The sequence below is a fragment of the Ahaetulla prasina genome, chromosome 1, assembly GCF_028640845.1.
Source record: "Ahaetulla prasina isolate Xishuangbanna chromosome 1, ASM2864084v1, whole genome shotgun sequence".
Taxonomy (NCBI): Eukaryota; Metazoa; Chordata; class Lepidosauria; order Squamata; family Colubridae; genus Ahaetulla; species Ahaetulla prasina.
Genome location: NC_080539.1, coordinates 297,122,068 through 297,150,017, shown reverse-complemented (window position 1 = coordinate 297,150,017; position 27,950 = coordinate 297,122,068). Strand labels below are relative to the sequence as shown.

The window sequence follows — 27,950 nt, the reverse complement described above, 5'->3', positions numbered from 1 at the left end:
CTGAGCTAGATGGGGAAACATAAGATTCCAACGTATGTCAAATAGCAACCAAGTGTGTTACTGCTGGTGACGTACTTGAGTCCCCGAATATGCCAAGAGCTACATACCTATACCTGTGAAAACCTACTAACTACATATATATATATATATATATATATATATATATATATATATATATATGTATATATATATACATAGTCTCATTCGTCATCTTCAGGCTTCAGTCTAAGCACGAAGCTGAAGCCTGAAGATGACGAATGAGACTTTGTCGAAACCTCGCCAAGACACTTCCAATTTTAGGCGGGAGAAAACCCGAATAACCCAAGACCTACATACAAACACCTGCGAAAACCTCAGAATATATATATATATTGCATGCAATGCAGGGCTGCAATCTTGCTTTCTGTTTCACTCTGTGGAGTTTTGTCCAAGCGATCCCAACACACAGGCTGGTCCAACAGGCACAACACCATCAGTTCCATTAAAAGAGGCCCTTCCCTTCAACTGCTATGTTTTTTTTTCCTTTAAATTATTATTATTATTTAAAAAAAGACACTCTGACACTTCTAAAAAAAAACCCTCATCTTTTCTCAAAATTTTGGATGTCTAGCTTTGTGCCGTTTAAAGAAGAAAAAGAAGAAAAGACGCTTCCTTTGTTCACCACCCCTGAGCAGCAGTCAGATCCGCAGGCACATGAGGAAGAAAGATCCCTGGGTGTCCCTGACTCCTTTGTAACACTTCAGAGGGAGGCAGCTTTGTGGAAACAGCAGAAGAGAAGCCGTAGCCCCTCATTCGGTAGTGAAGGAAAAAAGCACCATGACAACGATGCCAGCGCAAAGGCAGAAGACTTGTTGCACGGAGTTCCTAAACAAGGGAAGGAGAAGAGACATTTATTCCAGCCTCACCCTCTTATTTTTTTTTTTTAATCTTTCCTGGGCCTTCAAGGCCATTGCTATAAAGTCACTGTATAGAGAAATACAGATAAAAAGCTTTTTTTTAAAAAAGAGATTATATTGTGCTACTTAAAATGCTTGTATTTATACAACATGCTTAACTGCCTTAGATAAAGACCAAAAACAGATGCCTTTGAAATGCCATGTTTTGGGGTTCGGGGTGGGTGTAGGATAAGACTTTCCATGTTGAAGTAAACCCAGCCTTTAACTAAGAGCATACGATTCAACGTATTTTAACTAAGGGTTTGTGATTCAAGGTTTATGGGAGGCTAGAAAATAGCTTAACTCAGTAAACCAGGTTAAACGTGCTGTATGAATGCATTCATAGTGTTGGACTTGGACAGGGGAAACGGAGGTTCAAATCTTCATTTGAACATGGACATCCCTGGGTTTTAGTCACACAGGGATGTAACGTGGACTTCTGGGAGATGAGAAACTAAGGTTGAGAGACACTGGTTCTCTCTCTCTCTCTCTCTCTGTCTATATATGTATGTGTATATATGTATGTGTATACACACACACAGGGATGTGGTGGCTCAGTGGCTAAGATGATTAGCTTGTCGATTGAAAGGTTGGCAGTTCAGCGGTTCGAATCCCTAGTGCCGCGTAACGGGGTGAGCTCCTGTTACTTGTCCCAGCTTCTGCCAACCTAGCAGTTTGAAAGCACGTAAAAAATGCAAGTAGAAAAATAGGGACCACCTTTGGTGGGAAGGTAACAGCGTTCCATGCGCCTTTGCTGTTGAATCATGCCGGCCACATGACCATGGAGATGTCTTTGGACAGCGCTGGCTCTTCGGCTTTGAAATGGAGATGAGCATCACCTCCTAGAATCAGGAACGACTAGCACATATGTGCGAGGGGAACCTTTACCTTTTTATATACACACACACATATTTACAGAGCGCAAGAGCAAGAGAGATTTATATCTCTCTGGGCCTCTGGTGGCTCAGACTGGTAAGACAGTCTGTTATTAACAGCAGCTGCTTGCAATTACTGCAGGTTCAAGTCCCACCAGGCCCAAGGTTGACTCAGCCTTCCATCCTTTATAAGATAGGTAAAATGAGGACCCAGATTGTTGGGGGCAATAAGTTGACTTTGTATATAATATACAAATGGATGAAGACTATTGCTTGACATAGTGTAAGCCACCCTGAGTCTTCGGAGAAGAGCGGGATATAAATGCAAATAAAAAGAAATTTAAAAAAATAGAGATTTGAATCTATCAAATTCTCTTTCCAAATTCTCCTCAGGAACAGATCCACCCGTGTAGCAATCCTCAGCAGTGAAGGCAAAAAAAAATTAATAGACCCTTCCTCACTAAAAAAATATGTCATAAAAGCTTTTTTAGTCTTTGGGGTTTCAAATGACTCCTTTTGTTACGGCTGTTCAAGCTTTTCTTCATTAAAAAAAAAAATAATTAGAGCAACTCTTACCAAACATTCTTTTCTTCTAAGAGATCAGGCACCACATTTACCAAAGCGATGTACAGGAATCCTCCAGAGGTGAAAGGGAGAATCCAAGCGATGGTTTCCCCTGAAGAGATAATGAGCAGCATGTTACAAACTAAGGGATGCCCCTATTTCACATTCTATGTGAACACATTGAGAGACGAAAGAAATGGAGCTTCTGAGCCATCTGCTCTGCGTCTGAAGAACCTTACCTGTCCCTTTTGGTGACTGAGCACAGATGGCAAAGCAAGCACCCAGGATGCCCCCAAGAGCTGTAGAGAGTTGTAGCTTGGCTGCACTCCAGCGATCAAATCCAGCCTGGAGGAGAATGACAAAATCACCCACCTACAGATAGGGAAAAAAGAATGTAGCATCCGGGAGTAAGGCACCCAATCTGAAAATGGTTAGGGTGGCTGCAGCATGTTACTTAAGGTCGCTGTTCCATGGAGGGTGGGTGACTTCGCCTAAAACTGGGCTCGGAAGGAGCGGAGTGGGCTAATCAACTGTGGCTTAGTGATTTGTTTGCTATTTTTATTGAATAAGTAGGAAAACAACAGAAAAAGACTATACAGACAGTCCTCGACTTAAACAACTATTTGTTTAGAAGCCATCTGAAGTTACAATGGCATTGAAAAAAACAGACTCACAATCAGTCCTCACACTTATGACCGTTACACCATCCCTAGGATCAAGGGATCAAAATTCAGGTGCTTGGCAACTGGCATGTATTGATGATGGTTGCAGCATCTCAGAGTCACATGATCACCATTTGCAACCTTCCCAGCTGACTTCCAAGAAGCAAAGGGAAGCCAGATTCACTTAATGACTGCATGATTCACTTAACAACAGCAGTGACTCATTGAACAACCGTGGCAAAATTGTCATAAAATTGGGTGCAACTCACTCAACAACCATCTTGCTTAGGAATGGAAAGTTTAGTTCCAGTCGTGTCCATAAATCAAGGATTACATAGTAACCTAGTAATCCTTAACTCATCTTTGCTGCTATTTTTTTTTTTTTGCTGTTAATATTATTATTACTGTGGCATAAGATTTGCGCTAAGGCTGCCCTCGTATTTAAGTAGCACTTAGGAGACAGGGAAAAAAGGGAAAAAAATAAGAGAGGGACTACTAGAATTTTTTTCTATAATGTCGATAATATTGATATTATGCAGAAGACTGTCCCAAAGGTGCTTTTTCAAGAGGCGACTGGACTTTCTGGTTTTTCTTTGAAGACGTTTCGTTTCACATCCAAGAAGCTACTTCAGCTCTTCTTCATGCAGAAGATTATTATGCTGCTTATGAATTTCCCCTTCTCCTCCAATTTATGGTATGAATTGTTCCACCAACTATATCTCAGCCCAAGATTTACTGTGATAAGATAGGCTTGAAGCATTTTAATAAATAAATACGTACAACTGAAGAAATTCTGAGATTCTGGGGTGATTAAGGACAAAGCCTAAGCTAAGATGCAGTGCATTGCATTTTCTCCAACTTAGAGTCCTGGAAATGCATTGAAACATCTTGATGTGGTATAGCCTAATATGTCTGGAGAACACCAATTTGGGAACATGTTTTTTGCCTTATAGAAGAAGACTTCTGGTTGCTTAACAAGAAGGGATGCTAAGCAATATTTACCGTCTGATAACCCCTCATTTTCGCAATGAAGAAACAAAAAGATCAAGATGCTTTCACAGCCATTGGTGGCCTCTCCCCCTCTCTTCAAATATTAGTGTTCATGCTGTTTTAGGAACAGAAGAAAAGATTTCTCTGCTTTTGGCTTACATCAGTCTGCAAAGTTCTCTGTGTTACTGACACTGTGTATATGTACCTAGAATTTCTGCTCAACATGAGCTCCGCTTCCCAGCACCCATATTCCAGATGCACTCACCTCGTGGGGTATTTCATGTAGAAGAATTGCCAGGGTTGTAAGGAGTCCAACCTAAAAATCAAGGAGACAAAACTAGCTATGAGAAGTTTTTATAGCTCAACAGCAGGGTAGCAACAGCAGCAGTACATGGTTCTCCCTGAGACAGCGAACTATGCAGCTTTAGCATTTAAGAGCACTTCTAGGAAACATTCAAGTGGAATTTGGAGGCTTTGTTGTAAATATTAAAGAGGAACATTAAAAAAAATGATGAAATTGTTTCCTAAATATTATACTAAAAGAGTATGGATAGACAAATCTGAGGCCCATGACCTCATGCGGTCCTCCACTTTAAACAATAAAGCCTAAAGATTCCTTCATCCTATTTTCCTACTGGCCAACTGATCCTTTTAATCAGCTACATAGCTAGCTGGCACAAATCACTAGCTTTCTGTTGCCATAATCAACAGGAAGCTAAACAATCCAAACTTTGCCAGCCATGTGACTATTTGATCAGTTGACCGAGGGAATCAAATCCCGGATTTCCTGCTGCAATGCCATGGATCACGTTATCTGTTTACAGTGGAAGGCATACGATGGAGAGGAAGGCGCTTAAGTGAATAGTGTGTGTTGGATGGGTTGCATTAAGTGTATGCATTACATTATTTATTTATTTATTTATTTATTAATCATACTTTTATACCGCCCTTCTCCGAAGACTCAGGGCGGTTTACAGCCAAAATAAAAATTGTACAAAAAGAAACAAGTTAAGAACATTATTTAAAAATCTGATTCTAAAAATTGGCCACATAATTTAAAACTAGTAAAATATAAAATAGACCCTAATAAAACCACCCCTGTTAAAATTAGGCCAACCCTGCTCGTTGGAATAAAAGAGTCTTAAGCTCGCGCTTAAAGGTCCGGAGGTCGGGGAGTTGGTGTAGCCCCAGAGGTAACTCATTCCACAGGGCAGGAGCCCCCACAGAGAAGGCCCTCCCCCAGGAGCCACCAGTCGGCATTGTTTGGCCGACGGCACCCTGAGGAGGCCCTCCCTATGGGAACGCACAGGTCAATGGGAGGCTGTCAGTGGCAGTAGGTGGTCCTTGTAAGTAACCCGGTCCCAAGCCATGAAGTGCTTTAAAGGTGAGAACCAGCACCTTGAATTGCATCCGGAAGACCACCGGTAACCAGTGCAGTCTGCGCAGGAGAGGTGTTATATGGGAGCTACGAGCTGCTCTCTCTATCCCCCGCGCAGCAAAGGGCCGCGGTGTGGCTCAGGCTGTAAGAAGCCTGTTGTTAAACACAGCTGCTTGCAATTACTGCAGGTTCTAGTCCCACCAGGCCCAAGGTTGACTCAGCCTTCCATCCTTTATAAGGTAGGTAAAATGAGGACCCAGATTGTTGGGGGGGCAATAAGTTGACTTTGTATATAAATATACAAAGAGAATGAGACTATTGCCTTACACAATATAAGCTGCCCTGAGTCTTCGGAGAAGGGCGGGATATAAATGTAAAAAAAAAAAATGAGTTTTCATGTTCCCCTAGTTTGGCCATCACATCCCTTTCATGTTTATATATCATCAGCCACCCAGATTTTATCTGGCATTAGATGGCATTGGAATCAAATGAATCATCATCATCATCCTATGTAATCTTGGTGGCAAAAGTTATATTTATGTACATATGATTAAAATGTCAGAAAAGTCCATATAACCGTTAAGGCAGCTTACAAAATTACAATTAACAATTAAGCTAGCCAGCAAGTGACCAACAGTGCTGAACTTTTAAGAAAGCTATCGTATGAATTCTACATTTTGCAGCCAGATAGCAGTCTAATTGCCACGCTTTACATTCATTATAGTTCTTGGAATCTTCTCAAGAGCAGACAAGTTAGCCCTCTTTGCTGCATCCCCTCCCATGGAGTAGCATTACTCTATGATCTTCCACTACATGTTCAATGTAGTTTGCCATAAGAGTTCCTCCACTTGCATTTGAAACCTCCTCCATTGTACTTTATTGGGAAGAAGGAAAGTTCGTCTGGGTCCTCTCCTAATTTCTGCCAAGACTTTCACTCTGTTGCCCAAATGAAGGCAAGAAATTCTCCAAGCATATTTAGCGAACTCTTGGATCTATTAAGTGCTGGGCCAGACTATTTTAATTCTATGATTTACAACAGCCATTAATCTAAACTGACCAGACCAGGGGTCTCCAATCTTGGTCCCTTTAAGACTTGTGGACTTCAACTTCCAGAGTTCCTCAGCCAGCTTTGCTGGCTGAGGGATTCTGGGAGTTGAAGTCCACAAGTCTTAAAGGGACCAAGGTTGGAGACCCCTGGACCAGACAGTAATCTATCCATGAGAATGGAATTAAAACAGTTCCTCCATTTTGGGATCATGGGAACCAATCGAATACCACACCTGCTCTATGTCCTATATAAGTGCAGCCAGAAGAAATTGGGCTGGACCGATGGTCATGCGATCCTAAGCCATTCCTACTGCGCAACTTCAGTGTGGACACTAAAGTCTTTCAAAACAAGAAGTGTAGGATAGTCGTCTACCAGATATCATCCTGATTAGTTTAGGAAGCAAGAATATTGTGCAACAAGGTGAACAGTACACCATAGTATCCCTGCACTGCCAAAGCCACAACCCAAAGGTAGCAATAGCTATTCAATATAAGCAGACTGGGTGTTGAATAGAGATGAAATTTTTAATACATTTGTGTTAAGAGCAAAGAAAGCAATATATTTGGGGAATAGGATACATGTCTTTTTAAATCATCTTCATGTTGTTAAAGGAGAGCCAGCCTCCTAAAGAAGTGACCTTACCTTTCTGCTAACCAGGAAGCTAGCTGCCACTGCCAAGCCATGTGTGAAATTATCTATTGTATTAGCCAAGAGATTGAGATATCCACTCATCTGCCCAGGGCAAAGGGATGGGGTGGTGAAGAAGAAGAAGAACAAAAAGAAAGGAATTCAAAAGCTTTAGGATTAACCAACATAGATAGCCATTTTCACAAGCAAAGCAGAAAACATGTATTCCGTTCTTAGTTTTTGCTTACATTACATTACATGTAATGTTGCTTATGCTAGATGAGCACAGCTTAATGACATCCCGATATATGTATGTATAGGACAGTTGTGTGGAAAGGCACGTCTAGTCAAAACTGTATGTTTCAATGAATCCTGATGTTGACAGAGCCTGACACAATAGCTTCATGATATAAAGCTAAACACAATATATTTCTATAAATTTGAATGCATACTTAGTATTTATGAGCTCTTGACAACAGTGAACATGGCAAGTGCAGACGAATAAACTACAGTTGATTCAGGATTACCTTTTTCTAACTGTAATGTTTTTAATAAGGCAAAAAAGCTAATCAATCTCTTCAGCCTGCAAGGAAATAAAATCAGTACCACAGAAGAACAATATTCTGATCCTTCTCACCTCTCAAGTCATGACTGTTGTCATTTCTACTTCTGACAACCACTGGTTTTCTCCAAGCAGCTGTCGGAACATTTAAAAACGAAGCTAATTCATTTACAAAGCGGGAAAAGGTTATAAAAATATTGAACCAATTCCAGCTAACGATTTCAACTGGGAGGGACAGTTAAGAAATGGATTATTCTGAAAAACAGAACCCATGTATCAATGGAAACAACCGCTAAAGCTGGAATAGTTATCAGAAGTTCACAGCATCGCTTCTGCAACACTGGAATCTTGGAATATTTGTCAGAATTCTGTCACTGTAGTTTTCTTTCATCTTTGTCATTAAAGTCAGGCAGAAGAAAACCTTAATTCAGGAAAATGGTTCTTTGCCTGATAGAGAAGCAGCAGGAGAATGTCAAGCCTCTGATGGCTCAGCAGACTAAGTCTGTCTGTTATTAACACAGCTGCTTGCAATTACTGCAGGTTCAAGTCCCACCAGGCCCAAGGTTGACTCAGCCTTCCATCCTTTATAAGGTAGGTAAAATGAGGACCCAGATTGTTGGGGGCAATAAGTTGATTTTGTATATAATATACAAATGGATGAAGACTATTGCTTAACACAGTGTAAGCCGCCCTGAGTCTTCGGAGAACGGCGGGATATAAATTCAAACAAACAAAAAAAAAAGCCATGTTGAGCACGCTACAGTAAATTCCAGCCCATTCCTTTCTTCTCCCTCTTTCTCCCTCTTATCAAACCCAAAACTGAGGAAGAGAATCAGAAAGAAAAAGGGAGGAAGGAGAGATAGTGAGAGACTAGGAGGAAACCCAACACTGGCTCAACAGTGGGACTGAATTATAAATATTTGTTACAAATATTTGTCGTAAATGTTTTTTTTAAAAAAAGCAAAAAAAGCCTCCACTGTATTGTTGCAAAAGAACAATACGTTATCAGTTCTAAAAGAATCCCCACCACACGGCGACAGAGCTGCAAGGAAAGATCTGCAAGAGAGAAAGTAGGGGAAACATACCAAATGAATACAGTAGAAAGGTCTTTCATTGGCTACAGGAAACATGTAGAAGCTGCTATTCTTGCCAAAAGAGGTATTACAAAGTTCTGACTAAATGCCCAACTTCTGAAACTTGCCATATTCACTGCTGTCTTAGTCTGAATCGGGAAGGACCGCATATGAAGAGGAACCATGGTTTCAGGTCTGCAGGAAATTGTTGTGTTTACCTTTGTAGAGGCTTTTGTGTGCCAGCTTTTGCTCATTTAGGGATCCACTGAATCACACAGCTTGATTAAGCCGCCTAAACTTTCGCATGCCGTGGTATTCACATAGGGATACTCTCATTATATAATCCTTATGCCGGTCTATGACTGGAATAAAGATCTTTTATTTTTCTCTCAGTGTAAATTTTACATAATATAAACGTATTCACGTTAATAAAGAAATGAATAAAGATCTGAATTTGAATGTGGGAACAAGGGAGGCACATTGCTTTGGAAACAGCAACATGGAATTAAATGATGGTCCCTAGAAACACACAAAATACAAAATTCAGCAGATTCAGCATTGCTGTGTTTTGACGGGCATAACTCTATATGCCCTGATAGTTCTCAACAGGAACACAGCATGTCTGACCGAGCTCCTTTCTCCTCAACTGGAAAGTGTATTTTTAAGAATACAGAGTCCAGGCACTGCAGGAAACAGCATTCCTCTAGTGATTGTAGAGGAAGAACATTGTTAGAATCCAGACAGTGGCTGTTTATTAGGGCTGTGCATCAATCTGAATTCAAAGAGGGGGGGGAAAAGGAATTTGGTATGTGTCTGTGCGTACATGTCACCCCTCTTGGAACATTTTTAAATCAAATGTGTCTTTTGCTTCTTGGTGGAAATACCAGCAGGTATTACAAATCAACTTTTCCCCTTTGAATCCAGATCACTTACTTAGTCCTATTCTCTCTCTAAATGTAGCATGATAAAGAATTAGTTAAGGAGGAGATATGTAGGGACCAGGCATATGGGACACTGAGATGGGAGTTGGAACCTTAGTTCAGCGGCAGAGGACATCTTTTGTATATGCAAAATCTCAGATACAATCCTGGGCATCTCCTATACAAGGAGGCAGCCAGAATAGGAAAGAATTCCAATGGGATAATGGGATATACAGGGCTGGGTGTCTTAATAGTCTCAGTCAATATAAAGCAGCTCTATGTTTTATAGTACAAGGATTAACAAATGGAAAGTTAGCTCTTCTTTAGAATCCTCTCCCACTTGCTTATTTTCAGCAGGCCATGAATTTCTTTTGAGTGTTTTTCTTCAAGTGGTATATTTTATCTCTCTATGGGCCATGGATTTCTAGAGACCATCAATCAATGTTTTACCTTGATTTTCTGAGTTGATGATGAGAGTAAATGAGAAGACCCATTATAATGAGCAGGGCTGGACTTCTTTCTTTGGACTGGAGTGTTTGCATCTTGCATAGATAAGTTGCCGCCATTCAGGGTCCTCTCAGTAACTGGTTTGCAAGTATTGATCTAAAATCATGGAGAAGTGGCTGAACTTTACCCACGTCCATCAAACAATGGCTAAGAGATTTCTCTTATTCCCTTCAAAACGTCCCATTCCAAAGGCAACGCACAAGGTATCGTTTTGAATATTTACTAGGTGAGAATACAGCCACACAAATTAAACAAATTAAACACAAATTAAACACACGTTTATATACTTCAGACATTGCTGTGGAAGCAACATCAATATCATTTACTTCAGTCTCTCTAACTCCACCCCAAAACACATACTTAAAAAAAGAAGCATGAAAAATGGCTATTTTGAAATTTGCAAGACATGTATGTACTAGGATAATGTAGACTTTTGAATCCATTTCCAAAAAGATGCTTCAAGTACACAAGGGCATAGATACAGCATCTGCCTGCAACTCTTTAAAAGCAACTGTGCCTTTTCATGGGATTGTCCTCCCAAGCTGCTACCTGATCCCAGGCAACAATGTGGGTACTTTGAAGAACAGCAGACAGGTGCTACATCTGCATCCTTCTGCGCTGTAAAGCCTATTTTTGGTATCAAATCTCAAGCACCGCATAGCTGTAAGATACACACATACAACTTTCAGAAACTAGGTATTTGCACACTATATGCTCAGTGCAGAAGCAGAGGGAGGTTAGAATTGGAAAAGAAAGAAATTCAGCGAAGTGCTTAAGGCTCTTTACTATTAGCAGAAGATTCCTGTGGGGCACAATAAATGGATGCTTTTCTTCTCCCCCATAGTTTGTATACACTGAATTCCTAATCTATGAAGGAAGCTTCAAAGAGACAGATGGGATATAAAGTGTCATGCGGAGCAAAGAACAGCATATCATGCCCTATCTAAAGCAAATTCAAGTGCTCCTTCCACAGTCCACTCACCAAGTTGGTACTTCCTTGTTTTTCACTATCTGGGAACATCTTCTGCACACTCAGGAAGGTCAGTAAGCCAATGATCACCCAGAGCCCCAGAAGCTTCTGCTGTTGGAAGCTCTGCCCTTCTCCTTGTAAGGGTGGGGAGAAGAAGTAGAGCAATCAGTTCCTACTGTACACCTAAAAATCACAGCTGCACAGGATGATTCTTCCCAGCTCTAAGCATCCCCAAGGAAACTGATTCTTTAGAGGGCATCTTTCACTGCTTTAGTGTCACCAAAGCTGGGTACCAGAAAACCAAAAACAAAATCCTAAGGCTCCCACACTCCAGGTATCAAATAACACAACTTAAAATATTTGCTATTATTCCTGCTAAATAAAAATACCCTCTTTTCACTTTACCACCTTCTGATTCAACGGCAAGTGTCTTGGTTTTAGGTCAAGGAAAAATTTGGCACTCAAGAGTTGGGAAAGAAATTTATCTGTTGCAATAGACCAATGAATTACTATTGAATTACAGTGGGCCACAAAGTACTTGGGGCTGCAAGAACTGTCATAAATATAACATTATATAAATTTGTACTGTCCATGGGTAACCAACTGTCACCATACAGTAAGCTATGTGGGTCTGCAGCTGTGAGGAGATCTGGTTTCCCTGCCCTACCCCCAATCACTATGATCAGCTGACCAGCAGAAAATGGATTCTGGTATAATTAATGGCAAGAAACTAGACCATCTGGTCCTGGCTGGTCAGTGATCACATGATCAGCTAGCTGGCAGGGATCAGGTTACTAAATTCCTATTAATAGTAGTAGGAAAACAACCATCTGCAATGGCTTGGTAGCAGGAGAGAGGCAAGATGCATTCGAAGGGTTTCACAAGTGGGTGAACCGAAGTATTGTACAAATATGGCTTCTGCCTCCAACCAACGAACTGATACAGGTAGTTCTTGCTTAGCACCCACAATTAAGGCCAACAACTCCAACACTAAACACCTAAGTTACTAAGTGGAAAATCACATGACTGTAACAGGCTTATAACTTCATTTCCCCTTTGGTCAATAAGTGAAAACATAATTTATTATTTTACTTCAGCCTTCTTTGTTAACTTGCCGGTTATGAAACACACAAATGGCAACCAACTGACTGTGGAAGAAACAGCTGCAGCTTGCAATAGCTAATGCATCCTCCTGGCATAGCCTGGCAAGTTCTTAAATGGTACCTTTGATTAAATGGACTGCAGTCAGCTTCAAGCTCTTGACTGTAGCTGAGCAAGCCTGACAGGCAGACATGTGTGAGATGATGAAGCCCAGAGGCCAGATACGAAAACAAATGGAGACACATTCCAGAAGAGTCGCTAGGGACTATAGTTTTAAGAAAGATAACCTCTGCAAATTCAAAGCAGACAGCAAAACAAGGACAGGTGCCTCGCTTAATAGTAATGGTAATTGCTCCTAGTGTACTACAGGGTCAGATGATCCCACTTCTACTAATCAATCTATTAATTATAGGGCTTCACTCCCTCGCCATCCAAGAGTGTTGCAGCACACAAGACGGTTCAGGAGTCGTGTTCAATTTGTCTATATTTTTCTTTATTATACCTACAGCTGTGCCTGATTCTTGATCATACCAGGCCTTTCTACGATTGCAACCCCAGAAAAAATGAGTCCATTCCAGAATCTATAACATTATCTTCATAGATGGGATGAAATGGACTTGTCTCATTATCTTGATATAGGCCTGGGTGTTACCTGCAGCAGCACTACAAGTGTAGGCCCAGGCTTCCGGAAGCAGGTGGAGAAAGACGTTACCCAGAAGCCCACCGACAGCAAAGCTCAACAGCTGCTTCATTCGATGCGATCCCTCTGAAAAACAAATGGCAGCCAGTCACTTCAGGGCTTGGTCTTATACGCCTCCACATGACATGTCTGAGAGGACATTTGCATACAAGAAGATAGCTGCTATTTAATTAGCTCAGATCCACTGCTTCCAACAAAGCACTAATATACTTGAAACCTCTAAATTGTGCCTGCCAGCTGGAAGACTTTGGCAACTGCACTTTCGAGAGCAGCAAAAACTGCACACTGGAAGGTTCCCACTGCCATCTGTGCTGGACCCAACAGAAAAAAGCAAGACAGCTGATTCCTGGCTCTTTGGCAAATAAACAAACTGAGGATATTCCAAAGATCTAATCACTTGCTAGAGAAATTAGTATATTGATTAATTTAACACACACATTTATCTAAGAGGAACAGACATACAAACTGGGTGGGCACTGTCTGGCAAAAACTGAAAAGCCACTGAGAAGATTCCAGGTTGGCTTTCTTATGGTCAGTGAGGAGGAAGGCTTCAATCTTCTCTCTAATATTTTGGTCAATGCTATAACTAATGGAAATCAAATAGTACAAACTGCTAAACTACGTGCAAAATCACTTCCTTATCTTCCTTTAAGTAAATCAGAGAATTCCACTTGTTGGGTTGTGAAATTTGGGTTAACAGGATAAAGGACGATGGGTGAAGTCCAACGTGGCTTTCAAACTATTCACTGAACAAAACATGAGGCCTCACCTTTAGCTATGAAGTTACTTTGCAAAATAACAGAACTGATTATTACTACATTTCAAGAAGGCCATAAAGAGCATTCAGTTACTGCTTTAAAAATACATGCTATCTCTGGTATTCACTGATTGGGGAGTACAGGCACAAGTGACAGCCAAGACTAACAAGAATGCTCTGCTGAAGAACTGACCTACCTTCTGATTTCAATGCTGCTCCCACCTCAAGGGGAACGAACAGTAAAGGAAGAACCCCACTCAATCCCACCATAATAGAACCAATCAGAGAACAGATCCAGGCATCCAGGCGTTCTTCACTGAATACAGCTCCCCAGGACCCAGCATCTTTTTCACATAAGGAGCTCGTCCCTGCGGTGGCCTGGCTCAGTGGAAGATCTTGGGCCTGACAGACGACAGTAAGCAACAGGAAAAAGAGAATTCGATGGAGGAGCAATGTTTCCCCCATCGTGGCTCTGTGGAATCAGCCTGGCTGGATAATCCCTAAAAGCAAGAGGGGAAAAAAAAGATTAGCCACTCTATACCCAGGTTTATGTTTCTTTTCTACTATCAGTAAGTTGAAAGTCACCTCTCTCACAGCATTCTCCTCGCTCCCGTTCAGATTACGTCTCTTTTTATTTCAAGGAGAGTAACGTTAATCCACTTTTGTTGACTTTCAATAGGGAAATGTCACTCAGCACAGTTCCTGACTGACTGCTCTTATGTATGTAAGAGGCAAGCAAATACAAATATTTATGAGCTAATTTCTCGTGCCCTCACCTCCAAGGCTAATTGAGGATACACCGAGGGGCTTTTAAAGTTCCAAAAGAATTAAGATCTCATCCCCATAATTAACACTTAACATTAATGTAAATGTGTGATTTACAAAATATTTAGATCAGGACTGCAATGAGGAAAGGCTAGAAGATGAAGAGCTAATTATTTTATTTCATAAATAGATTTGAAAATAAATGGGGTGGGGCTCATCTACGTTTATTTACTTTTCAAAGGTAGTCATACAATTGTTCACCTAATGACCGACAGTCAACAGCCATCTTTGTAATCTATGTAGCAGAGTAACATATAACATACCCAAGGCACCACAGAATTATAATAAGGATAGTGATGGGGCACACTCGTCCCCAGTTATTGTATGTGCTTGCTGAGAGAAACCTTTACTTCTAAAGAAAGAACATTGGAAAAAAGAAGATATATGCCAGAGGCCTTCAAACTTGGCAGCTTTAAGACTTGTGGACTTCAACTTCCAGAATTCTCCAGCCAGCTATGCTGGGAGTTGAAGTCCACAAGTCTTAAAGCTGCCAAGTTTGAAGGCCTCTGATATACGCCTTTGGCTCAGCTGAGAAACCAATTGCCAGTTAGCTCCTCCCATTCCTGAATGGATTCCATCTACCAGGCCTTGGGGCAGAAGAGACACTGTTAGGAAGAGACATCCATTCTTGTGCTCCTTGAACTGTCAGCAGTTTTCTATACTGTTGACCATGGTGTCCTTCTGAGTTGGCTCTGGGGATTGGGACCACCATTTTATCTTTATTTGTCTGGGGCCAGTTCCAGACAATGTGGATTAGGGAAATCACGCCCTAGGCCCCCTCCTTTGCAGGGTTCAGCAGGGTTCTTCTCTCTCTCTTGCTCAATGTACATGAAACTGTGGGGTGAGGTCATCCACTGGTTTGGGTTCAGTATTCAGTAAGTTGATTATCCTCAATTATATAGTTCAACCCCAGGCTGGAAGAGTGAGGCTGTCATGGTTCTGTCCCAGTGTCTGCAATCATATAGGTTTAGATGGGGAGGACCTATCTCCCAACTCAGTTTGACCAAGATTGAATAGCTGTGGGTATTTGGGCCAATCAGACCTAGGAATGTTCCATTTTTTGACTTTGGATGGGGTAGCATTTCCCCCTTCAACACTGGTGTGCAATCTAGGGGTCTTCCTGGATTCGCAGTTTCTGCTTAAAGAAGAGGCAGTAGCTCTCTCAGGAAGCCCTTTGCACAACTCCACATGGTGCATCATTTGAGTCCTTTCCTATATCGCAGAGTGCTTCAGTCATTCATGCCCTTGTAGCATGACTCTGTCTACCTGGGGCTGCCCTTGAAGATCATTCAGAACCTTCAACTGGTCCAGAATGCATTGGTGGAAGCAGGGGCCGGATAGCTCAGGCTGGTACAGCCTGTTATTAAGAACACAAAGCCTGCAATTACTGCAGGTTCAAGCCCGGCCCAAGGTTGACTCAGCCTTCCATCCTTTATAAGGTAGGTAAAATGAGGACCCAGATTGTTGGGGGGGCAATAAGTTGACTTTGTAAAAATATACAAATAGAATGAGACTATTGCCTTATACACTGTAAGCCGCCCTGAGTCTTCGGAGAAGGGCGGGGTATAAATGTAAACAAAAAAAAATGGCTTGCCTTGTTATGCTGATGTAGTATCTTTGTCAGTTTGCTCCCAGGTGTGATTCAAGTTGCTGGCTGCTACCTATAATATTCTACATAGCATAGTTATGGGACTATGGTTAGTTGAAGGACTGTCTTTTCTCATAACATCTGCCCAGTTAATTCAATCTGGCAGGGTTGATGCACTCCAGGTTCCTTCAATTAAACAAGGTAACCTATTGAGACCTCAGAAGTGCACCTTTTCTTCAGCAGTGCCTGCTCTCTGAAAGTCCCCCTGCCAGCAATAATTCTGCTATTGTTTAAAAGAGATGTGAAGACCTGGCTCTTCACCCAGCCTCTGGCAAGAGTAAGTGAGACCTGTGGCTTCATTCCATCTTGTCTGTCATGTTTGCCATCTTTCTTTTTCATGTTTTATTGATTTTATTGTAATCTCTTTGATTGTTGGGAGATGCCCAGAGTCATTGAGAGTTGGGCAGCGTACAAGTTTAATAAATCGTCATCATTATTATTACATTTTCAGCAGTTGCATTTACAGAAACTAAGAACACTACAGGATCTCTACAGATCTGATGATATTCAAGCCAAATACATACTCTTCTGATATGTATACTACAATGGCCTCTCATGGCCAAGTGGTCCCTTTAAACAATCAAATTAAGCCATGTTTGATTAGTCTTGTCTAGAAAGAAAATCAAAAATTCAATCCTTCCTCCCAAACAGTTTGAAAGGAACCCCAAACACAGAAATAAGGCTATTATGTTAATGTCACAGTCAATACATATTTAGGACTTCTGGCTGACTCTATCTGACATGCGGTATTAAACTGTTTCTTAGAGTCAATTTCTATGAGACACTCAAGTATTATTGCATTCAGCACATACGATCCTTCTATCAGCAGTGAATGGTCCCATTCATTAAACTGCCTATGGGTGAAAGCCAACTGGTGTAGGAAAAACACTCTGCAACACAAAATGTGTGACCCTACCATTGGTCACAATTAAACAATTGTCTTTCGGAGCAATCTGAGAAAGCAATTTTTCAGCCATCCCTCTATTGGAAGACATATGTGCCATTTGGATTCTCTCCTAAATTTGGTAGAGGACTGTTTATTTATTTATTTATTTTATTTTATTAAATTTTTATACCGCCCTTCTCCCGAAGGACTCAGGGCGGTGTACAGCCGGAATAAAATACAAAATATTAAAATATTTTAGTAATATTTAAAATATTACTAAAACCCCAATTTAAAATCAACTATTTATGCCAGTCCTGCTTGAATGAATAAATATGTTTTTAGCTCACGACGAAAGGTCCGAAGATCAGGCACTTGACGTAAGCCAGGGGGGAGTTCGTTCCAGAGCGTCGGTGCGACTGTGTCCTATGGCTGGAGTCAATTGTCCAACCGGGTTACTTTTTATACATGGAATTAACTTGAATATTCCTCTAGATCCCTCAACACCGAAGTGGTAAAAGAGAAGTTAAGAAACAAACTACTCCAGAGTTTATAATTTGGGGATTTGTTTTTTGTTTCAGGAGTCTTCTCTCTCTCCCTCTCTCCCTCTCTCTCTCTCTCTCTCTCTCTCTCTCTCTCTCTCACACACACACACACACACACACTACAATACATGGAAGTACTATTTTTAGATGTCACGCCCATAACAAACAAAGTCGAAGTGAACAAACAGTCATTTGCAAAAGGATGCTAAAATAGAATTTCTATTTACATGGACAGTATTAGGAGATAAATCAAGTATATCTTAATCAAGTTTCTGATCTACTTAAGACTTCTTAAAAATATTAAATGAACATTTTGTTAAAACCACCAGAAGAATTATAATAGCCTCAGTGCCTTGGGAGCTTCGGAAATAACACAGTAGTACCCGGATATATTACATCCAGGAGTTTGATTTTTATTGTTGTTGTTGCTCTTGTTACTGACACATACCCTCATGAATTACTATTTGGGGAGGCAGAGCTGAGCCAAGCAGGGAATCCAGCCAGAGCCAAAAGCTGGTAAAGATATCACTTCTCTTTCTGAAACTCTCTTTTTTCTTTTTGATCCCCTTCTTTTTCTTCCTCCCAAGTAGCAGGCTGCAGGGAAGACACAGATATCTCTTATTATCAACAGCATGAACTACTCTTAGATTTTTGAAATTCCTGTAAATCAAAAACCAGTGTGTGGGTCTTAATTGTTTCTTTGCTGCCCTTACAGAATTTGCTGCATGGACACTACCAAGATAAGTTGTTTCAGCCACAAGTTACAGAGCATTTTCTGTAAGTTGTGTTACCATCAAGCTGTAGCTAGTAGTAACTTGGGAACATGAAGCAAGAGCAGTATGCTTCTATGTGGAGCAGGACAAGAAATACTTGTCATCTACAAGTGGGGATGATAGCAAACTGGGACAACATCTCAAATTTATAATTGGGAAGCCCTTAATGAAAGACCCACCTCTAACTTCTTTTATTGTGATCTCTATTGTTATATATATATATATATATATATATATATATATATATATATATATATATAGGTCTTTGGTTGTTCGGGTTTTCTCCCGTGTAAAATTGGAAGTGTCTTGGCGACGTTTCGACGAAGTCTCATTCGTCATCTTCAGGCTTCAGCTTCGTGCTTCTGGGAGCAATGTGTGATCGCAGCTATTTCTTCCTTTTAACTGCTAGTGGGGGTTTGAACTGATTGGGTGGGAGCTTGGCTGTGCTCTGATTGGCTGGGGGTTTCTGTGCTCTGATTGGCTGGGGTGTGTCCTGTGTTGGTGGGGGCTTGGTTGTGCTCAGTCTAATCTGTGCTGCAGGGGGATTTGAGCTGGTGAGCTGCACTGCTGCTGTTTGGCTTCGTGTTCGTGGTCGTGCTACATCTTTGTAGTGGGTGTCAGTCTGCTGCATGTATGGATTGGAGGGGTTTGAAGTGGCTAATGTTGCAGCTGCGGTCTGGCTTCTGGTCCTTGGTCGTGCTTCCTGATCAGTGTGGGTTTGGGTGTGCTTTCTGGGTGGATGTGGTGGTGACATCCTGTGTGGACCTCGTGAGTGTGGGTCTTAATTGTTTCTTTGCTGCCCTTACAGAATTTGCTGCATGGACACTACCAAGATAAGTTGTTTCAGCCACAAGTTACAGAGCATTTTCTGTAAGTTGTGTTACCATCAAGCTGTAGCTAGTAGTAACTTGGGAACATGAAGCAAGAGCAGTATGCTTCTATGTGGAGCAGGACAAGAAATACTTGTCATCTACAAGTGGGGATGATAGCAAACTGGGACAACATCTCAAATTTATAATTGGGAAGCCCTTAATGAAAGACCCACCTCTAACTTCTTTTATTGTGATCTCTATTGTTATATATATATATATATATATATATATATATATATATATATATATAGGTCTTTGGTTGTTGGGTTTTCTCCGTGTAAAATTGGAAGTGTCTTGGCGACGTTTCGACGAAGTCTCATTCGTCATCTTCAGGCTTCAGCTTCGTGCTTCTGGGAGGAATGTGTGATCGCAGCTATTTCTTCCTTTTAACTGCTAGTGGGGGTTTGAACTGATTGGGTGGGAGCTTGGCTGTGCTCTGATTGGATGGGGTTTTTTGTGCTCTGATTGGCTGGGGGTGTGTCCTGTGTTGGTGGGGGCTTGGTTGTGCTCAGTCTAATCTGTGCTGCAGGGGGATTTGAGCTGGTGAGCTGCACTGCTGCTGTTTGGCTTCGTGTTCGTGGTCGTGCTACATCTTTGTAGTGGGTGTCAGTCTGCTGCATGTATGGATTGGAGGGGTTTGAAGTGGCTAATGTTGCAGCTGCGGTCTGGCTTCTGGTCCTTGGTCGTGCTTCCTGATCAGTGTGGGTTTGGGTGTGCTTTCTGGGTGGATGTGTGGTGGTGACATCCTGTGTGGACCTCGTGAGTGTGGGTCTGGTGTCATTCCTCGTGTTAGGGACACGTTTGTCAATAAGGGCAGGTTTCCAAATGGCTGGTAGGCGGGAGGTATCATCTCGTTTGTTCATGCTGTGTGGGCGTTTTTCTATCTCGATGGCTAGTGGGTGTCAGTCTGCTGCATGTATGGATTGGAGAGGTTTGAAGTGGCTAATGTTGCAGCTGAGGTCCACACAGGATGTCACCACCACACATCCACCCAGAAAGCACACCCAAACCCACACTGATCAGGAAGCACGACCAAGGACCAGAAGCCAGACCGCAGCTGCAACATTAGCCACTTCAAACCCTCCAATCCATACATGCAGCAGACTGACACCCACTACAAAGATGTAGCACGACCACGAACACGAAGCCAAACAGCAGCAGTGCAGCTCACCAGCTCAAATCCCCTGCAGCACAGATTAGACTGAGCACAACCAAGCCCCCACCAACACAGGACACACCCCAGCCAATCAGAGCACAGAAAACCCCATCCAATCAGAGCACAGCCAAGCTCCCACCCAATCAGTTCAAACCCCACTAGCAGTTAAAAGGAAGAAATAGCTGCGATCACACATTGCTCCCAGAAGCACGGTTGAAGCCTGAAGATGACGAATGAGACTTCGTCAAACGCCGCCAAGACACTTCCAATTTTACACGGAGAAAACCCAACAACCAAAGACCTATATACAAACACCCGTGAAAACCTCAGAAAACAAATATATATATATATATATATATATATATATATATATATATATATATATATATATATATATATATATATATATATATATATATATATATATATATATCAATATAATTAAATAAATATATATTTTGTATTAAATAAAAACTAAAGGGAAGTTGTACGGAAGTGTTGTATTCCTATTTTTAACAATGCCTCTAATTGCAACACAAAGAATCCTACATACATATATGCAGTCTATGGGCATTACGCATGCATTTTCCTTAAGATGAAACATCAAGGGAAACATTTTTAGAGCTCCTCGCAACTCAAATAAATGGTTTCCAAAGGAAGGGGGCGGAAATCACATATTCCTCTACAAATCATCAAGTTTCAGATGAGCAATTTCTGCCTGTCAATCAACTTAAAGAAAACTTGACTATATTTAACTCCGCCTGTGATTGTCCAGGGAAAAAGCTTGAATGCAAAAAACATACAGCCTCATGACCTAAGGACTCATTTGAGGTCATCCAGAAGCTGACTCAGAGCACATTCCTGGCTGGAATTCCAAGGAAAGATTTGTCTCGGAGCAATGCTGAGATGACTGGCTGAGGAGCAGCTGTCTTCCTAAAGGCATATTATCTGTGGAAGACCTTAAGCAATAAACTGCAGGGCGTGAATAATTTCTCCAAGTCAATGAAAACAACATGTCACCAGAGAAACAACACTAGAGGAGAAAACAATAACATGGCTTTTATCGGTGTATCGTATTTGAATGATTTAAAAAGCATTTTTCCCCCCAGCCTAGTGTCCTTCAAACATTTTATGACTACAACTCCTAGGATTCCTGAACTGCATAATTATAAGCTATTTTGAATATTCTTGCTTGGGACTATGTTCCATGTCACATTTGTCTCTCTAGCCCAGGAGTCAGCAACTTTAAACACTCAAAAAGAAACAAAGGTCCTAATTGGAAGTCCCTGTTCAATTCTGGAGCCGGCCGGAAGTCCAGTTCCCCCATCTTTGTCTCTTCCTAGCGTGGTGTCCTTTTTCCTCTGCTGACCGGTTAGGGGAAGTCCAGTTCCCCCACCATAGAGTCTCCTCCTAGCGCAGCATCCTTTTTCCTCTACCTGTCCCAACCAAAATCAAACTGCCCAAGGAGTTGCTGATTCAGTTCTACAGAGGAATTATTGAGTCTGTCATTTGCACCTCTATAAGTGTCTGGTTCAGTTCTGCAACCCAACAAGAAAGACACAGACTTCAGAGGATAATTAGAACTGCAGAAAAAATACTTGCTACCAACCTGCCTTCCATTGAGGACCTGTATACTGCACGAATCAAGAAGAGGGCCGTGAAAATATTTACAGATCCCTCACATCCAGGACATAAACCGTTTCAACTCCTACCCTCAAAACGACGCTATAGAGCACTGCACACCAGAACAACTAGACACAAGAACAATTTTTTCCCGAATGCCATCACTCTGCTAAACAAATAATTCCCTCAACACTGTCAAACTATTTACTAAATCTGCACTACTATTAATCTTCTCATCGTTCCCATCACCGATCTCTTTCCACTTATGACTCTATGACTATAACTTTGTTGCTGGCAGTCCTTATGATTTATATTGATATATTGACCATCATTTGTGTTGTAAATATTGTACCTTGATGAAGGTATCTTTTCTTTTATGTACACTGAGAGCATATGCACAAATTCCTTGTGTGTCCAATCACACTTGGCCAATAAAAAAATTCTATTCTATTCTATTCTATTCTATTCTATTCTATTCTATTCTATTCTATTCTATTCTATTCTATTCTAAAAGCCTTATCAATTATGAAGAGGACCAGCAACAGGGAGTCGCATGCGGCTCCAGAGCCACCGGTTGCTGACCCCTGCTCTAGCCAAGCAGGACATTTTCAGAGCTTGCTCTGCTCATCAAATTCAGAGACGGCAGGGTTCCAGATGTTATCATTTTCCAAACTTTCCCATATTTTTCTGGTCCTTCCTCCATCTTTAATTCTTTTTTTTTTTTTTTAGAAATTTCACTAAGGAAGAAAAACAGAACAGCTGCACAGTGTCTTCTACTAATCTGCTTACAATGGCAGTTTTCTGTCCTCAGCTAAGCCTCCATCGCTTTCGTGCCTCCCCAATTCACTGGGCATTATTATTGGAAATATAAACTGGCACAATAAAGAGAAGAAGCAAAAGAAGAAGTAGTCCAGAATATTAATCACATGGGAGATTCTTGGAGCTGCTAGGTGGTATAGTCAGAACTTCTCCCCGTGTTTCCGCCCTACCACATACACAGCTGAGAACAGGATGTCCATTAACATTTTTTCCAACTGATCTCTTGTCCAATAAGCCATTCTGGAAAAAGAAATAAATTATAGGCATTCTCCTCTGGAAGCCCATGGCTTGTCTATAATTATGCAAGTGCTTGCAGACAAAATGTCATCTTATTTTCTACAGCGGAAATAGAAATAGCAATGAGTAAATTCATTCCCATATCTTTTTTTATAGTTCAGCAGCAAGCGCCTGCAATTCTACTGAAAATCCTGATCTTCTGCCAACAGCTCCAGCTACAGAGCTTCCAATCACTGTAGCTGCACCACTGAGAGATTCAAAACATCCCCTCAGGATTTTCCATTCTCAGCATCTTCCCCTAATGACTACTGTATCCCATTCCCGTGCAGCATTTCTAATCCTACAGGTGTACAGTCTGCCATCCTTTCTTAAATAAAAATGAAATGCATTACGATTTAAAATTACTTTTAATCAAGCCCTTCCACTAATACATTGAGATCTGATCTGATCTAACCTGACAGCCTTTCCTTAAAGGTATCAGATGCCACCATCTTAAAGTAGCACATTTGATATATACAATTGGCAGGAATTTTATAGCCATGCAATTCAAATTTCTCCTCAAGGAAAGAAAACCTTTCTAATTTTACAATATTTATTTTGTGATGTTTACTGTTTTTTCCCTAGTTCTGCTATTCGCAGACCAACAAGTTCTGCCAGAAATTAACCACTGGAAATCTTATTAGATCCTACATTAAGACAGATATTTTTCAAGTTAAGCAATGTGATTTCAACCTCAAAGCCAAGAAACAAATGAAAACATTACAGAAACTAAATTCTCTATCCCATAAATTTTGTGTTTTGCTACACTTCTTCAGAATCATGCAAACAGAAACCACTATGTATTATTACCATAATTTGCTAGTCAGATAGCAATAAATCCATGAACTCAAATTAGCCAACAATAATCCACTTGCAATAAAGAGACCATTTCTCTAAACTATCTAGAATATCTAAGCAAGGATACCAATTCTTTTTTTCTGAATTTCTTGTTACAACTTTTTTTGCAACCAATATAATCAATCACCGCAGATAGTCCTATGTGTAACTCATGACAAACCCCCTTTAAAACCATCTACAATATTGGTGCTCAACATATCATTTGATCAGGATTTTTCTAAATTACAAATTGTGTACATAAAGGATTTTTCTTTTCACTACTTGGAATACATTGGAATACATTTTTCCTTTTAATCAAAAAAGAAAAGGCATTATATCATTTTTTCTCCAAATCTGCTTGATGCTAGGCTGCAGTTTTTTGGGAGAAAAAAAAAGCTGTTGTCAATAGTCTCCTTCCCCAGGTAACTATATAACTAGTATAACCAGGTAACTAGATAAACTATATAAATTAGGCCTGGCTGAAAAAAGACTGAGGTATGTATCATTTCAACCTTTACATTTTCTTAATTGGCCAGGCTGGGATGATACAACTACAATACCAACACCACCTATGAATTGGTCCCTGTGTTTATCTAGTGTCATTCAGACGTACTGAACTATTATTCTTACAACTCCTATAAATAACATCCAGCTTTAGTCATACTAAATGGAAGCTATGGGTTTTGTGTAATTCAGCAAGGAAATCACTATAGTGAAGAAAAATTGTGACATGCAATTAAACTGGATTCAGTCACTGACATTTGACATCACTATTTTACTTCCCTGCTCCATTCCTATGTATATTTCACATTTCAGACTATACTTTAGCTGCATCTGATGAAGTAAACTTTAATCCATAAAAGATTATAATAAAACAAATCTGTGGCCTATTTCACTCTCATATATCTGATAAGGCCTATAGTTCTAAATGATCAGATCTCATTAAACGTCACAATATGAAATTCACTTGTTTTCCCAGTACAGCTGTTTCCATATCCCACACCATTAATTTACTTCTGAATGTATAAACGGTTGGACAGATTTGACAGGAGCAGCTGGCATGATTAAATTACTACTGATGTGAAATAAGGCAAAAAAGTTTGAATGTAAAATCAGATAGTAACTAAAATTAAGTAGGGCTGATGTGAGATCAACGTCACTGTAATAACTTTCATTTAAAACAGTTGTCGTTTTAGCGGTAGAATAAGTTATATTTTTTCTGGATACTGCTATCGACTGCCTTGCTTTAAATGGCAAGGTAAATAGTGATGGCTGCAGAAGTTTGCATTTTAGCACACTATCTTGATAATCTATTATTCTGACTGGTCAAAACTTTGATAAGTTGAGTCTTTGGGCTATTTTCTCTCTGAAGATAAACTGAGGAGGTAGGAAGACAAATGTCCCAGCCTTTCTCCCACACGGTTTGAGAGGAATTCGAAATTAACTCTAAAACACTCTGGAAGTCTACCAAGGCTCCCCATCACAAAAGTCCAGCCCTTAAAAAGCAACCGACCAGGCTTTTAATTAACCACAGGGAAAACGAAAGTATGTGCAAGAAGAGCAACGGATTAAATGCAAGAGCCGCCTTAGCCGCAGGCATCAAGCCATTTAGCTGGGTTGCTGTTCTCCCCTGTTGCTCGGGCAGAGGGCATCTCTCGCAGCATCCTCAGCGACTCCACACCGGCGCGCGTATTGCCCTCAAAGAGCCCCTTGGCCCGACCCGATCCAATCCTGCAGGCCCCCCCAGGAGGGAAAGGGAAGCTGTTTTCTCCCTTAGGGACGACTCCGATCTACGTTCTCCCACCCACCCCACCCCCGAACGGGGCTGAATGCATTACCGTCTGACACCCGGGAGCTCCAGATTGTCCCTGCCATCCAGCGCGCCTCGGCTCTGGACTCTCCCGCCCCTCCAGCCCCAGCTCCGCCTCCCAAACTTAGCCACGTCGGACACATCCCCCCTCGAATCCCAGCCTCCCCACTCCGGCGGAGGCTTTAGCAGATGCACCACTTCCGACGTAGTTACCGAAGGAGGGGCGCACTTTCGTATCTGAGCCGATACTAAAAGAGTCGAAAAAGCCATCGGAGCGCGTTCCAAAACTTGCTCGCCTTCGTAGTTTGTTGCGAGAATCTGATCGGAGTTGTGTGATCCCTGTTTCCGCAGTGCGGGACTCGGGAGACTTCAGCTTTTGGATCACAACCTCGTCCCTTCTCCCGCCGTCCTGTGCTCCATCTTTCGGGCCGGCAAGCGGGCTGCAGCTCCGGCGGGGGGCTTTGCGCAACTCAGACGGGTGACGGGTTGGCGGCTGCGGTTAACGGCTGGGTTGCGCTCGCCTCCTTCTGCGGGACATCTTGGGCAAGGAAGGCAGTGTTCCCTGGTTGGTGTGATCCCAAGGGATCCAGTGGGTCTTATCCTCACTTAGGAAGTTAAGGGAAAAGATCTCGCAAAGGGGGAGCGGGGAAATCTCGGTCAGCTTCTGGCAAACCAGCATCACCTGTCCACGAGGGTAATGTACATTTTTCAGATTTTTGGATACTTGAATTATTTGAAACAGCCTGAAATCAGGTGTGCCTTAATATTTATTGCTGGCTAAAGTTCTTGTTAAGACCCGGATAAAGTGCATGCAGCTTGTAACTGATAATAGACTTGCCCTGAAGTTATCTGAATGATAATTTATGGAAATTTGGATGAGTACCCGGGTAACTCCTGCTTGCAGATGTGGGAAGCCCCCCCCCCACTCTTAGAAGAATGAAATGTTTTGGGGACTATTAAAAGAGGCAGAATATTATATTTCCCCAAAGGGAGAAATGGAGAAACATGCTCTTAAAGACAAAAAGCAGACTCAGTCTTTCTTAATAAGCTCCCAGCAGATATTTTGTGCCCATTAAGAAAGATTAGGCCAGCTATTCACAAGACAAAAGGACAGGACATGAAACAATACCTGTCCATTAAGAAAGGCAGGCTAGAGGCAATAGATAACAGGATAAAATCAGTTACACATGCCTGATTAGGTTCAGGAAGCTGATAATGAAGACCCTTTGCGAAACAAGTAAAAGCAATCAAATATTGGTCATGAGCCTTTGCGAAACAAGTAAAACCAATCAAATAATAAAAACAGATAGCAAGCCTCCCGATTACAAAATGCTGTAAAAAACCATATAAATGCCCATGTAAAACCAAACCAATTGGTCAGCTGTCCCAGAACTGCATGTTATGTGTGTGTTGGTTTTGGTCATCAACAAACTTTTCCCAATCAGCCTTCATGTTATTTCCAACGTCTTTCTCCCAGCTTGGAACTGAACTAGGAGGATTTTCCTTCTAACACAGATGATGGCTGGATTTCAGTTCCTGTAATCTCCAAGAATGCTGCCTGGCACCAGATTGAATAAGAACATGTTGTAAGTGCATTTTCTCCCTATTCTTTTTTTACTTTTTAATGATATTCTACTGCCATAAGGATTTTCAAGTTATGTGATGAAAGGTAGATACTTAGGAAGTTGGAGGGTATAAGCTGGTTAAGTGATTTGGTTAAGTGATCTATTAAAAATTAGTTGAATGTAATGATGAAACACATTAGTTGAATGTCAGATGAAACACATTGATCAATAACTCCTAGCTTGAAATACTCCTAGCTTGTTACCAGGAGAAAGGTATGTTCAACTAGCAGCCTGATATGCCAGCTATGATTTTACTAGGGGCAAAACAGATTTATCTCAGTGACCCATTTCCTGTTAATCCCTTTTAACCGCTCTTGGCTACAGGTACATAAAAGATTCCTTTCTCACTTCTCTCAGCACCATTATTTAAATTAAGCTGGAATGGCTTTACTTGTTGGTGCCACCTGAAGGTTGTTGTTTTTTCCTAGCGTGGTAATCAGAATAGAGCCTCCTTAGGAACAATAGCCCATTTTTGAAATGTTCCCAAAGAGAACACTGGCTAATCTACACACTATAAACTGACTCCTTACTGATATATATATGGCATCAACTTCTTCATGAACAAATGTAGATTACCCTGCTAAGCCCG

The 27,950-nt window shown here is 41.2% G+C and overlaps 1 protein-coding gene across 4 annotated transcripts; it reads right to left on the bottom strand.

Annotated features, from left to right (window-relative positions):
- Positions 1 to 243: 243 nt before the first annotated feature.
- SLC39A13 (solute carrier family 39 member 13) lies at positions 244 to 25,875 on the bottom strand. Of its 4 annotated transcripts, XM_058161823.1 has the most exons (11): positions 25,765 to 25,853; positions 18,019 to 18,164; positions 13,867 to 14,169; positions 12,865 to 12,978; positions 11,124 to 11,245; positions 10,085 to 10,237; positions 7,095 to 7,184; positions 4,292 to 4,342; positions 2,614 to 2,746; positions 2,387 to 2,486; positions 246 to 864 (listed from the first exon to the last, which is right to left on the bottom strand). In XM_058161823.1, exons 3-11 carry the CDS (start codon positions 14,132 to 14,134, stop codon positions 789 to 791), a joined length of 1,107 nt encoding a protein of 368 aa, XP_058017806.1. In that variant the 5' UTR covers positions 14,135 to 14,169; positions 18,019 to 18,164; positions 25,765 to 25,853; the 3' UTR covers positions 246 to 788. The 4 variants fall into 4 exon arrangements, with proteins under 4 accessions (XP_058017809.1, XP_058017806.1, XP_058017808.1 ...); XM_058161826.1 differs by lacking the exon at positions 10,085 to 10,237 and having other exon boundaries at positions 244 to 864; positions 25,765 to 25,858; XM_058161825.1 differs by lacking the exons at positions 18,019 to 18,164; positions 25,765 to 25,853 and adding an exon at positions 14,255 to 14,275.
- Between the last annotated feature and the right edge of the window lie 2,075 nt (positions 25,876 to 27,950).